This window comes from Erythrolamprus reginae, chromosome 1, assembly GCF_031021105.1.
Source record: "Erythrolamprus reginae isolate rEryReg1 chromosome 1, rEryReg1.hap1, whole genome shotgun sequence".
Lineage (NCBI taxonomy): Eukaryota > Metazoa > Chordata > Lepidosauria > Squamata > Dipsadidae > Erythrolamprus > Erythrolamprus reginae.
In genome coordinates this window covers 210020471-210035283 of record NC_091950.1, presented here as the reverse complement: position 1 = coordinate 210035283, position 14813 = coordinate 210020471, and the positions used below count along the sequence as shown (strand labels likewise).

Genomic DNA, 14813 nt, shown 5'->3' with positions numbered 1-14813 from the left:
TTCCTCTTTTATTTAATATTTACTTTAAGCTACTGGGTGAGTCCCACGACCATTCCCGTCCTTACAAACGCCTGCAGTACCCAGTATGCTTTTTTCCTCCTTAGGACCTAGATCGTTTTCCTGCCGCCTGCCGGCGTCACCTTCTAACACCACCTTTTGACGAACAGCTCCCGAAGGCTGACTAGGGAGAGGGGAGCGGCGGGACTACGAATCCCACAATGCAGCGGGACGCGGGACGCGCCTGCGTGGGGTGGCGCTCTCTCGGGAAGCGGGTGAGTTTGAAGCTGCAAGACGAGCTCCATGGAAACCAGGCCGCGGGACATCAGGGTCCGTCGGGGAAGCTCCTGCGCTCCGGGAAAGGGGCTGAGGGGAGCGGCTTGCAGTGTCAGGCCGAAGAGCTTGAGGGCGTGGGGGGCAGAGAAATCAATAAAAATGGACTCCAGGCTCCTTTTGACCTTACGAAACTCCCGCCCTGCTAACTAATCCCCTTTTTGGTCATTTTTAGGTCTGAAGATCCGGAGGGGCTCTTAACGAGGCCGAAAGAGCTGCCTTTGTCAGGGAAGATGAGCGGCGCTGAATGCGGAGCCTCCAGTTGCATGCAGGCTTGACGACTGAGATGCGGACCCTCCCTTGGTAACCATTTGAAGGGGGATATGAACATGATCCCTGCACAGACGCTGCTCTAAAATTATAGCCGGTGGCACGGAGGGAGACTTTTCTTGAGCCACTTTAATGTCTAGTCTAGTGTAATGAGAAGGACTAGGGGGTGACATGATAGCAGCATCCAATATCTATAGAACTGCCACAAAGGGGAGGGTATCAACCTGTTCTCCAAAGCACCTGAAGGTAGGACAAGAAGCAATGGATGGAAACTTATCAAGGAGATGAGCAACCTAGAACTAAGGAGAAATTTTCCGAAAGTGAGAAAAATGAATAGGTGAAATTACCTGCCTGCAGAAGTTGTGGGTGCTCCATTGCATAGAGGTTTTTAAGAAGAGATTGGACAGCCATTGATCCCCTTCGAGTCCTCGGAGAGGGGCGGCATACAAATCTAATTTTTTTATTATTATTATTATTATTATTATTATTATTATTATTATTATTATTATGTTATTGTTATTATTATTTTATTATTGTTGTTATTATTATTTTATTATTATTATTAGTCTGAAATGGTATAGGTTAGTGATGACAAAACTATGACATGTGTGCCACAGGTGACACGCAGAGCCATATCTGAGGGCACCCAAGGTACTGCCCTATGTCAGCTCCAGCACACCTGGCCAGCTGATTTTATGCCTTCTTTTCAGCTAAACCCAGGGTTTAGAAAAGACTCTTGAAACCTGAGGAGGATGAAAAAGAGCCCAACCAGAAGTTTGGAAATAAACTTCCAATTGATCCGTTTGGCTGTTATTCACCATCTCCAGGCTTCCCTAAACCCTGGAGATGGCTAAAAAACAGCCCAACAGGCCAACCAGAAGTCTGTTTCTGAACGTCCTGTTGGCCCATTGGCCTGTGTTTTGCCATCCCCAGGCTTCAGGAGTCTGGAATCTTCAGTGAGACCTGTGTGCAAGTGTGTGTGGGCAGCATGGGGGTTGTGTGCATGCACAGGGTGAGGGCATGGTGTGGACATTCACGCCCTAGCACATGCACACACACTGTTTTGGCACCCGAGCCAAAAAAGGTTCGCCATCACTGGTTTATGTCTTTCTTCTTGGGTAGGAGGTTGGACTAGACCTCCAAGGTCCCTTCCAACTCTGTTATTCTCTTACCTAATTTCCTCATTGGTCTGTTACCAATTCCCTGTGCTTTTGAGTCCTGATGTGGAGAGTAAGCTTTCTCTTCCTTCTGACAACTTATTTCATCAGGTTTTCAGCTGCTGACATAATGTGACTCTTTATTAATAATAGCAATAGCACTTTGACTTATATACCGCTTCATAGTGCTTTGCAGCACACTTTAAGCAGTTGTGCTCATGTCAAGAGATACTGGACTTAGCAGGACTTAACCATCACGGGAAGGTTGGCACAACTGGGCCTTTTTTGTTGACTTACAGTATTGCTTTCCTTGACATGAGGTACCAGTGCTGGGCTCCTATGGGTACTGTCAGCTCCGCAGAACCGATAGAAATGTTTTTCCCTTTGGACTCTGGGTATGTTTTTCCTGTCACAGTAAATGAGATTGAATGTGTATAATTTTAGAAGAGCTATGCGTCTGTGTGTGTACATACACATACATTTTATAGAGGAGATAATGTATATTTTTGTATTTATTTATTTATTTATTTATTTATTTATTGGATTTGTATGCCGCCCCTCTCCAGAGACTCGGGGCGGCTAACAGCGACAATAAAACAGTGTACAATAGTAATTTGGTATTGATGATTAAAAATCAATTAATATAAAAACCAAACATACATACATACATACCATGCATAGAATTGTAAAGGCCTAGGGGGAAAGAGGATCTCAATTTCCCCATGCCTGGCGGCAGAGGTGGGTTTTAAGTTGTTTACGAAAGGCAAGGAGGGTGGGGGCAGTTCTAATCTCTGGGGAGAGTTGGTTCCAGAGGGCTGGGGCCGCCACAGAGAAGGCTCTTCCCCTGGGTCCCGCCAGGCGACATTGCTTAGTTGACGGGACCCGGAGAAGATCCACTCTGTGGGACCTAACTGGTCACTGGGATTCATGCAGCAGAAGGCGGTCCCTGAGGTAATCTGGTCCGGTGCCATGAAGGGCTTTATAGGTCATAACCAACACTTTGAATTGTGACCGGAAACTGATCAGCAACCAATGCAGACTGCGGAGTGTTGGTGTAACATGGGCATATTTGGGAAAGCCCATGATTGCTCTCGCAGCTGCATTCTGCACGATCTGAAGTTTCCGAACATTTTTCAAAGGTAGCCCCATGTAGAGAGCGTTACAGTAGTCAAGCCTCGAGGTGATGAGGGCATGAGTGACTGTGAGCAGTGACTCCCGGTCCAAGTAGGGTCGCAACTGGTGCACAAGGCGAACCTGGGCAAACGTCCCCCTCGCCACAGCTGAAAGATGTTTCTCTAATGTCAGCTGTGGATCGAGGAGGATGCCCAAGTTGCGAACCTTCTCTGAGGGGGCCAGTGATTCTCCCCCCAGGGTAATGGATGGACAGATGGAGTTGTCCTTGGGAGGTAAGATCCACAGCCACTCCGTCTTGTCTGGGTTGAGTTTGAGCTTGTTGACACTCATCCAGGCCCTAACATCCTCCAGGCACCGGCCCATCACTTCCACTGCTTCGTTGGCTGGACATGGGGTGGAGATGTATAACTGGGTATCATCGGCGTATTGATGATACCTCACCCCATGCCCTTGGATGATCTCACCTAGCGGTTTCATGTAGATATTAAATAGCAGGGGGGAGAGGACCGACCCCTGAGGCACCCCACAAGGGAGAGACCTAGAGGTCGACCTCTGATCCCCTACTAACACCGACTGCGACCAACCAGAGAGGTATGAGGAGAACCACTGAAGAACAGTGCCTCCCACTCCCAACCCCTCTAGTCGGTGCAGAAGGTTACCATGGTCGATGGTATCGAAAGCCGCTGAGAGGTCAAGAAGCACCAGGACAGAGGACAAGCCCCTGTCCTGGGCCCGCCAGAGATCATCCATCAACGCGACCAAAGCAGTTTCCGTGCTGTAGCCGGGCCTGAATCCAGACTGCTGAGGACCTAGATAATCGGCTTCTTCCAAGGACCGCTGGAGCTGAAGTGCCACCACCTTCTCAACAACCTTCCCCTTAAAGGGAAGGTTGGAGACTGGACGGTAGTTATTGAGTATGGCTGGGTCCAGGGAAGGCTTCTTGAGGAGGGGGCGCACAAGTGCCTCCTTATAAGGAGCCGGAAAGGACCCACTCCCCAAAGAGGCGTTGACAATCTCCCGGACCCAGCTCCGCGTCACCTCTCGACTGGCCGAAACCAACCAAGAGGGACACGGATCCAGTAGACAGGTGGCGGAACACACAGCTCCAATGGCCTTGTCCACTTCCTTAGGTGTCACCAAGTCAAACCTCTCCCAGACAGATGGACAAAGACGTTTAGCCCCAGTCACCTCGACTGACTCGTTGTCAGTTGACTCTGTTTTACAATTGGAGTCGAGGTCCGTTCGAATCCGAGCAATTTTATCAGCGAAAAATGTGTTAAAATCCTCGGCACTACTCTATGCTTTTGTGTAATACATATTGTTATTATTATTTATTAGATTTGTATGCCGCCCCTCTCCGCAGACTCGGAAGACACATATGCATATATACATAGAATTAATTAGTATATTTTGGATGTTCAGTAATAATAAATAAATAGGGAAATTGTATCTCTTTGAGGTGAGGAGAGGCCAGGCATCCTAACCCAAACCCTTGATGTAAGTGACGTCAAGTTGGCCACCTTTAAGCCAGTGACATGTCCTTTAAGCCACCCTCGGTCACATGGCCTGCAAGCCACACCCACAACATAATCCATGCCTACAGTGTGCTAGTAAAATTTTTTGCAGCCCTTCACTGTGAGGAACCCATCCACACCAACAGCATAATAACATTGAGTCTTCCCGCTTCTGTCCTGGATCTATCTTCCACTGGCTGCAGTCAAGAGTAATCTTTGCTCATGCTACCTATTTGTACATCAGAAAAAAAGAACTTTTCTGGATGCTACAAGAAGCATAATGTAATACAGAACAAAATATCAGGCAAGTCTTCTATAGTCTGTACATTAAAAGCCCCAGAGTTCAGAAGATTGACCCTGCCACTGAGTTTTGCTGTATCTTCTATGCAGTAGAATGGGTTATTTTTAATCCAGTGATTAATGAGCTGGTTTTAAGAACACTCATAACTACTACCTCTAAATGTAATTGTTTTTAAATCAGATACTCGTTGAAAACTCAGACTGTCATGGCAAGACCAGTAATTTCCCCAATGGATGTCCAACCAACGGCTCCTGAAACCTTTGTTGTGCTGAACCAAAGAATGAAAGTAGTTGAAGAGGAGACAAATTTACTGTTGAATGATTTGCGGAAAATGGGAGTGGACGGGCACAGGTATGATGATGATGATGATGATGATTATTATTATTATTATTATTATTATTATTATTATTTATTGAAATGGATCCTGCACAATCTTAGGTAGGTTTGCTTAGAAGTAAGTTCCATGGTAATTCAATCAGACTTGGTTTTAGGAAAATTTATTCAAGAACACTAATTCTTAATTCTGAGTTTGCTGCCTTCTGTATTCTTTTCTCTTTCTGATCTTCATGTTGCTTCCACCCTTAGTATTTAATTATTAACAAAGTTTTTCTATTCTAATTTAATCTGGTTGCTGAATTAAAGTAATTTGGCAAATAGATTTTGTGGCTTAGTTGTGATCCAAAGTTTAACTAATTACATTAAATATAGATGAGATGCCAGTGATGATTCCGAACAAGTAGATATTTCCTTTGGCCTTTTTCCAGCATGGAACTGTTAGCTTCAAGACACCCGGTGAACTCTGAGGATCACCAGTCCATCAGCCCTGTCCAAGCTCGAACAGCATTTGTTGGAACAAATAACTCACTGTGGAGAACCTGCGAAACTCTGGTGAATCGAATATGCCGTCTCGAGAGTGTTATCCAGACTGTAAAACTGAACATGTTCCGATTACAAACAGAAAAGGAATTGAATCCAAAGCATGCAGGTATTACAGAAAGACAGTGGAAAACTGCAGTAATATACATATCTATTGGAGGTAGTCCTCAACTTAAAACCATTCATTTAGTGACTGTTCAAAGTTATAATAGCACTGAAAAAACATGATTTATGGCCATATTCACACTTTTGACCATTGCAGCATTCCCTTGGTCACGTGTTCAAAATTGCTTGGCAACTGGCATGTATTTAAAACTGTTGCAGTGTCCCGGGGTCATGTAATCTCCTTTTTGTGGCCTTCTGACAAGCAAAGTCAATGGGGAAACCAGATCTACTTGCCAATCATGCTACTAACTTAATGACCACAGTGGTTCACTTAACTGCTGTAGCAAGGAAGGTCATTACATGGGCACAAAACTCATTTAGTTGACTTGCTTAGCAATGGACATTTTGGGCTCAATTGTACAGGTAGTCCTCTACTTACAACCACAATTGAACCCAAAATTTATGTTGCTAAGTGAGAATTCAGTGAATCTTGCCACATTTGTTAAGTGAATCGGTGCAGTTGTTAAATTGGTACATGGTTGTTAAGTGAATCTGGTTTCCACATGGACTTTGCTTGTCAGAAAGTTGTAAAAGGGGATCACGTAATCCTAATGCACTGCAACCATCATAAATGTGAATCAGTTGTCAAGCATCTGAATTTTGATCATGTGACTATGGGGATGTTGCAAAGGTACTAAGTGAAAAATGGTCATAAGTCACATAATTTTGAATGGTCACTAAGCAAACTGTTGTAAGTTGAGGACTACCTGTAGTCATAAGTCAAGACTATACTTTCTTTCCTTTGTGCAAAGTCTATAGTCTCCACAGCAGCAGTTGCTTATATAGCTCAAGAGCTTTATTGGGTAACAGAACAGTATAAATATTATATAGTTATGCAGAAAAGCAATTCATCTCTGTATGATTCATTGTTCAGGAATTGATAAGAGTTTGATAACAAAGGAGCATCATTAATATTTGTAAGGAAGACCAAAGAATACAAAGTTGGTATAGCTGCATCACACAGATAGGTAAAACTTGAGTTTTAAAGAACCTCTTTGTTTTTTAACTATGACCTGCTTACTTTAGGCCTTCACCCATATTTTTATATGTAACTGTTATAACTGTTTCGCATCATGATATGGTGAGAAAATGTGTTGTCAGTTTTTAGCAATCTGTAATCGAGGGATTTATGTGGACTGTAATAAAGAGAGCTTGGATAGGCAATTTGAGACTTTACTGCTGTTTTTATATGATTCCATATAGGGTCTCTTATTAATATCCAAAATAGCACTGCATCAGATAATCTGTGATCCAGCTCTCCAATTATGGGAAGTTTGGGCAATTTTATTGAGTAGGACTATGCCTCCATTCCTCCCTTACTATTTTGTAGCCAATTTAGAACAGCGTCTGAATACAATACAAGAGGAGCACATGGAAGAGCTAAAGGTGATGCAAATGGAAGGGAGAATGCTGTGCCAGCAGCTGAAGGAGTCTCGAGAAGAGGAAGAAAAAGCCAGACATCAAGTGGACAAGCTAAGTGCTGCCCTAGAAATGGCAACCACAACAAAGGTATACTTTTTCTTTCTGTTGCTTCTTTAATCTCCACTTTAATGTAAATCACTGTTACTACATTACTGGTCTTAAAGGGAACACTAAGTCCGAATTCACATCATGTTGTAAGCCATGATTTCTTTACTGAGGCATAACTGGCTCAGTTCATTCATCTGCATTAATCATTTTCAAACTCCAGTAGCTGGGTCTACATAGCATACTAAGCCAATTCAAATAATTGTAGCTTATTACTTGCATGGACCCAAAGTAAAGGGTTGGTACACATAGTATTCACATAACAGAAAAGAATATATACAGTATATATACTATATCTACAGCAGCATGAAGCTTACAACTTCAGCCTGATGATGGTGAATGTGATTTCACCGAAACGTCATATAGACACTCAAAATATTACACGGGGCAAAACCCGAACTCAGAACAATCTACATTTATATCTATATATCTATATTTCAGGTTGAACTGTGACGTTGTCTCTGAGCTTTCATTATCCAACTAGGTAATCTCATCAGTGCAAGTGATGCTCCCTGTTTATATACAGTTTTTGTGAGGGATGTGATTTGTTCCTTTGGAATGAACGAAGCAAACAACCGAGCTCAGAAAGCACAAAGGACTCCTCTATTAGTATTGTTTTTCTTGATATTTATACAGAGGCCAGAAATCCTATGGCTTTCCTTGCACTGGACAGAAGAATTTAAAAATCCATTGTCTCATACTCATTCCATCTAGATTGGTTAGGATATTGGATGTATTAAGGCTATAAGATCACTATCATCCTAAAAAGAAAAATAAATGGAAGTGATAGTCGATGTTATTTCTACACTTTAAGTGAGGCAGCTTATGACAAGGATTCTCTTTGAGGGAGGACAGTTAAACAGACGTGAATGAGATGCCATGGTAGGAACTTGGGGATCTCCAATAAATACTCTTTGATTCTTTCAAGTACAGCTTCAAATGTTCCTGGGCTCATTTGAAATCTTTGCTTTTTAGCCCTGCCCTAAATTTTACAGATTTTGTAATATGTAGTTCCTGATAGTTTCCCTAATTCATTGTGTGAAGTTATAATACTATTAGGTTTAATGTTTTGTGGTACTATCTACCTGTTGTGTAAGCAAATTCAGGTTTGTGTCTACACTGTGGTAGCAAAGGTGTTGAGTTCTGTGTTTACTAGATTTGTGGAATGCTGTCTGTCCACTGACGGTCTTTATAATGGCTTGGAACTGTTTGGAGAAGGATAGCCAGAGGAACTAGAAATGTGACTTGATAGCTAGATATTGTGCTAATAAAATTTACTTCAATGTAAAACCAGCAGGACAGAAGTCAAACAGTGAAGAAGAGGTGATATTTTGCAATATCATCTCAGGAAGGTGGCTGCCAGGCAACAAGATAGCACGCTGGGGAAACTCAGGCAGAATTTTTAGAAGCAAACAGTCCTTTTTAATTATTGCTAAAGATGGTCAAGGCTTGACCTGGGTCAAGACTTTGAATCCAGTTTTTAAAAAATGACAAATCCAAGGGAGAAGGTAATAGACACTGGGGTAGGATCTACAGTTCAAACCATGGCAGAATAAGGTAAACATGACAGAGCTGAGACTTTAAAAGTTATTCCTGGCATATTCCCTCAGGGTTTGAGGCCAATAAATAAGACATGCTGAGCCATTACCCAGATGTACAGCCAAGGTATATTACTCATTCAGTGCTAGCCTACTTCTTGGACAGTCTATCTAACGTTCAGTATCCGGCCCTTCAAATGATGTTGCATTTTAAGTATGTTTCTGCTTGAACTGATTGAATGACTCTCAGAAACTGAGAGGCTGTGAATGAGTTCAGACATGGAGTCCTGAGGGGTTTGTTGGATCCACCTCACGCAGGATGGAGTTACTGGCTTCGACTTTACTAAATCACCCCTCCAGGACAGTTATCCTTAAACACCTCTGGTTGTACTTCCTCTTCCTTCTCATCAGAAGTCCAGCAGGGCCACAACAATGAAAGCTGCTTGTGGGTTTTGTGCCAATCCCAGCCTGTCTTGGAATGGGTGTACAATGGCGGTTATGTCACTTCATGCTTGGTTTATGTCTCTTCTACATGCGACTGCCCTTGAGGATCACTTACAAACAGGAATAACCTGTTATTGTCACCATACAGCGGTATTTCAAGAGCTGCATTGGTTGCTGGTTTGTTTTCCTGTGCCATTGAGGTTGCTGATCATAACTATAAAGCCTTAAATGACTGGGAGTCTGTTTATATGCAAGTCTGCTTACGCTAGGTAGAATCTACGTGCCCAAGATTCAGGCAAAGAATGTCTGCTAAAAGTCCTCAATCTCACATGAGGGAAGAAAGTCTTTTTTGTTGGAGTTTCCCTGTGGTGGTGGAATAAAATATCCCTAGAAAATAAGAGTAGTCCAGGGATATTGACAATGAGTGGTTCAAAAAGGTCAAGATGATGGCTGCAGCAGTGTGATCAAGGTTCTGCCTGCTTTTTATATGCCTTGAATAGGTAATGCATATTAAAAATAGGGGATATTTCAGCTATACCTTTGCAGTCCACCCCCTCCTTTTTTTTAACAACATCCCATGGACATTTTTGGAATACAGAGTTCTTGTTTAATGAATATAATTAGGCCTAGCAATTCCATCAGTAACCAAAGTAGCTGTTAAACAAAGTGACTATGCCAATTTACAAGGGCAGTTCTAGCAGTCACAGTTGCAGTCATTTTTTTTTTTTAATCACCCCTATTTGTTAAACAAATGCCGGCAATGTGTGACGACCTGCTGGCTTCCCCATTGACTTTGCTTGTCAGAAGCCGGCTGGAAAGGTCACGAATGGCAATCACATAATCACAGAATGCTGCAACCATGATTGCCAAGGGTCTGAATCACAATCATAATCATGGAGATGCTACAGTGAGCACATCTGTGAAGACTGGTTGTAAGTCACAGTTTCCTGGACTGTTTTAATTTCAAACCATCACTAAACAAATGGTTGTTAACTGAGGATTAACTGTAGTCCAAAATGTAATTTATTTTTATTTTTATGAAGCATGTAAAAAATTAGCTGTTTCCGAGAGCTTTGGGAAATAAGGTATGAGCGAAGACTGCTGGCAATAGCCTTGTTTATTGATTATATACTTTGCAATTGATAGATACAGTTTTAGTTCTGTTTATATTCCTATATGATTCGATATTGGTGATATAGGCTTCAAGGACTTCATTGATTTAAACAGTATTGAAACTATAGGTTCAAGAATGAATTGATGGGAAAGATAGAGATTTGACTACTAAAAAGGACCTTAAGAAAGCTATGCCATATCCCATAAATCCAAATACCAAAATTTTATTGGAACTGCAGACAAACATCACAGCTAAAAGCTATAAAAAGTATGTTGAAAAATATTTGCTCATTTTGTTAGAGTTGTCTAAAGATGCTGTTTTGATCTTTGTAGAGAGATGTAACTATTTCAGCTGAGGATTTGAGAGCAACAAAAGAAAAAATGAACCATAAACTTCAAGAGGTAAGTGCAGAAGAAAATTGGAGAGTAGTATGTTTTTTAAAGTACTAGATAATACAGGGCTATAGGCAGAAGAGAATGCACAAATTAAAGATTCTTAGAATATTCTCCAAATGATCCTGTATCGTTTGGGAAGAGGTTTTCAATTGAAAGATCAGCTTTATTTTTGCAGAGATAAGATAAAACCATATCAGACTAAGAACATATGTTTCATATCCATCAAGTACCATATACTGTATTGTGGAAGGCTCTGTATTGTGACTTGTAAAGTGAGACTCCCAGATTTGTTATCTGTGTTGCCTTTCTGCTTTATATTTGGGTTTTGTTTTTATTCTAGATAATGGAGAAATTATCCAAGGAGTCCAGCTCAAGGGAGTCTTTGGAACAAGGCCAGGTTGTCCTTCTTTATCAAATGCGTGATATGGAAGCAATGGTGGAAAAAGAACGGAAGCAGGTAGTAGATGCCTTTCTGCAAGGATATGACCAAAGAATGTGTTTGCAGGATGCTGACGGATTGGTATTGATGTGTAAGGTTGCAACAACATACTGTTAAAGCAGAATATAAAATTACTATTGCTATTACAACCAGGTTTATTAAGAGAATTTACCGATGGAAACATTGATGTATATAAATATTCATTTTTCCGCTATTAAGCGGAATGCTGGAAGGGCATCTGTAATGTGTGCATGATTGCATACCACTAAGAAAATCTTCCTTTGCCAGCCCTTAATCACCTATTGCTTTGACATCCTTCGGTCTCAAAAAACCATGGTAGCATGCTCTGGATTCCCCAGAGCATGAAGCCTGGGTAGGTTAGTATGAAGAATAGACTGTTACCAAGCAGCAGATCCCCATCTCCACATCTCTGAAATAATCCAATGGAATGGCAAAGGCCAATACAATTGGTTCCAGCTATATCCCAGGAGTTATCAAAACCTGGCTGTACACAGTCACGAACTGCTTCTGGGACTCTGGATTTTGCCTCAAGGTTCACTCCTGAAGCCTTATCCAATGATGGATATAGCCACAAGGCAGTGGAGATTTGTAGTCAGAGTTTCTCCTCTCCTAGTGGTTGAACAAGGAGTCTTTCATGTCTTGCCATGCTCTTAGCGTACCACATCGCTTGCAGAGATCGCCTTCTAGTAGGTTTCATTCCAGTCTTCCGGAATCTGTCTTCACATGCTTGGGATAGAGAAGTCCCTATCTCGCCAAAGGTCAATGACCCATCGGCTACTCTCAGCCTGATTTGGCTAGCCTGTAAAAGCCGTTGCCCGGGGTGTGGCCGCTGCTTATGCTACAGCAACTAGGAACCACAGGTGAGAGCTGAGTGACAGGTGGGGACCAAAGGTGAATGAACTGCCCTAAAAACTGCCCTAAATTAGCTGCCGTAAAAGGACATGACGTGCCCCTACACCAGAGGTGCTACCCCTCCTTGAGCACCCCATACCTTCCTAATAATCAACTATATGTTACTCTTATTCATGCAGTTTATGAGAATAGTCAACATGCTGCAATCTGGAAAATGTATGCTATTTTTGACATTGCAAGAAGTAATCAGGAAATGTGACTACTGGATGATTGTCCAGTATTTTGCCAGATTTTGACAGGTTATGTTTTGCCTCTTGACAATTAACCAAATTCAATAACGAACAAATTCTATGTATATATTTTATTCTTTTAGTATAATCCAATCGGGGTGAACCTTTTTCCCCACATGCCTGAGTGCCCACATCTATAATTCAGTGCCTTGGGAGGGCAAGAACAGTTTTCACCACCCCTCAGAAGCCTTCTAGAGACTGTAAACAGCCTGTTTCCCAACTTCTGGTGGACCCAGTAGGCTTGTGTTTCTCCCTCCCCAGGATCCAAAGGCTTGCTTGGAGCTGGGGAAAGGTAAAAATGCCCTCTGCCATCCTCCCGGAGGCTCTCTGGATGCCAAAAATGCCCTCCAGAGCCTCTGTGCAAGCCAAAAATCAGCTGGCCAGAACACATATACATTGGAGCTGAGCTAAGACAACAGTTCGCATGCCAGCAGATATGGCTCCATGTGCCACCTGTGGCATCTGTGGTATAGGTTCATCATCACTGGTATAATCCATCAAATACAGTGTCAGTCTAAATGATGGGTCAGCTGTCAGTGGAAGTAGGTGTCCATATCTGAGGTGGACAACAAATTCTAGTCCCCATTTTGCATTTCCAAATAACATAATCAAAATTTGATGGCAGCTCCAATGATTTTCAACAGCATGGTATTCCTGCCACCCCTCTGCAGAGCCATCAAAATCCTCCAAAATTTCTCTAAGCTCTTCCCCACTTGCCACCCCCAAATCTTCTTCTTCCAGGACATCAATATATACCTATTACTGCCTTTGGATATTGATTTTATTTTTAATTTTAAAAATGTATTTTTGAGACAGCATTCAAATATTTTCTTGAATTATTCTTCACATTTGTTAATATTCCCATCCTGATTCTCAAGGATAATAATCTATATGATAAGCGGTTCAACTGAATAATTTAATTTCGTTTAGCTTGTTCATTTTTCCTATTTTTTAATCATTTTAAGAAATGCCTGTATTTTACAGAATGCATGTTTCAAATGCCATTACAGGTTCAAAGTCTGCAGCAGGATTGTAACATTCTACGCCATGATATTCAGCTATCTCAGGAGAAATTACAGAAAGAACAAGAGAAGATAGTTCAATTAGAGCAGGAATGTGCAAATCTTAAATCTGATCTAGGTATTGGAATCAAAGCATTGGATGCTTTATATTTCTTAAACCAACTCTGGTTATCACTTGATGATCAATGATAGATAAGTTAATTAGAAATATCTTTAATTGCTGTTTTTTCTTGCCTTCTTTTAAGCTGTAACTATTTTTCAAAGGGACAAAGAGCCAATTTTGTCAAACAAAGAAAGTATAGATCAAAGTTCTAAGATAATTGTATGAAGTTTATCCCCAGTCAATAAAGTGGAAAATATATTTGATTAGGTGTGAAATCCAAATATAGGAAGGCTTGTATATTTAAACAAAAATAAATGCTTTAGAAGGAAGTGGATACAAAAGGAATATCTAAGTAAACTCAAAAGTCACATTAATTGCTGTTTTTTGGAAAGAGAGAATTATAATATACTTGAAAAAGCATTCATGAAATAAATGAGAATTTGATTATTAGCCATTCTATCAGAGTCTACTGAAATTCCAGAGGTAGAATATTATCAAGAAAATACATCTAATATCCAGATTTTACTGGAAAGTCTTCATTGAGGCAAGCCACTGCTTCTCTTATAAACTGATTGCATTGTACATCTGCTAATAGAATAATTTTTAAATGGTTTCATGATGGAAACAGCTATCTGAAGAGTTAGTAAGTGATCTATTGATGTAGGTACTGGAAAAAATAACTAGGCCACTTGTGGCAGATTGAAACAATCACTCGTATAAGTAGCTATAGATGTTACAGGAAATGCCTTGGAGATGCTCTCATCAAATCGACTTGCAAATTTAAATCCACATGCAGAAAAATGTTACTTTAAGTTTCATAAATGCATACAGTAACCTCTAGGCAAATTCTGTGTGTGTTACTTAAAAATACAGCTTGCTTGGAGTGCAAAAATGTTGTGTCTGTTTTGTTGTTGCTACTGTTATTAGGGAAGAATATTAGATTAAAACAGCTAGCTGCATTTTAATTTTTAAAAAATTATTTAATTTTAATTTTTTTTGTAGAACCCAGAGACAAGATCATTTCCAAGCTAAGAGAAGAAGTTCATGTAAGTATAAAAAGAAAATCACCAGATCTAAAGTAATTCTTTTTATATGTGTCTTGACTTTAACTACACAACAAAAGTTTTTCGCTAATACATAAAGAGCTGTGCTGGAGAGAATAATTATATTTTAATGCCTGTTTTAAAATATTTTTTTCCTAAAGACAATTAACCTTATTTTCATCTAGACTACACAGCTATGTTTGAACACCGCAGAAGAAAAGAATAAAAAGTTTCGGTCAAAAATATTTACTTTACAAGAGGTAGCAAGTAAGGCACAG

At 40.9% G+C, this 14813-nt stretch overlaps 1 protein-coding gene across 5 annotated transcripts in view; it reads left to right on the top strand.

The window, feature by feature from the left end:
• The first annotated feature begins 242 nt into the window (after positions 1–242).
• The window catches only part of CCDC150 (coiled-coil domain containing 150), a 37321-nt gene continuing 22750 nt past the window's right edge, over positions 243–14813 (top strand). For 3 of the 5 annotated variants that reach the window (XM_070732121.1, XM_070732122.1, XM_070732119.1), the window contains exons 1-10: positions 268–327; positions 506–633; positions 4887–5057; positions 5471–5691; positions 7078–7256; positions 10703–10771; positions 11106–11222; positions 13378–13507; positions 14495–14538; positions 14721–14813. In XM_070732121.1, the coding sequence (XP_070588222.1) occupies positions 4912–5057; positions 5471–5691; positions 7078–7256; positions 10703–10771; positions 11106–11222; positions 13378–13507; positions 14495–14538; positions 14721–14813 (999 nt within the window). In that variant the 5' untranslated portion in view covers positions 268–327; positions 506–633; positions 4887–4911. Of the gene's footprint in view, positions 328–505; positions 634–4886; positions 5058–5470; positions 5692–7077; positions 7257–10702; positions 10772–11105; positions 11223–13377; positions 13508–14494; positions 14539–14720 lie in introns of all 5 variants that reach the window. The other 2 variants (XM_070732123.1, XM_070732120.1) reach the window with 2 other exon arrangements.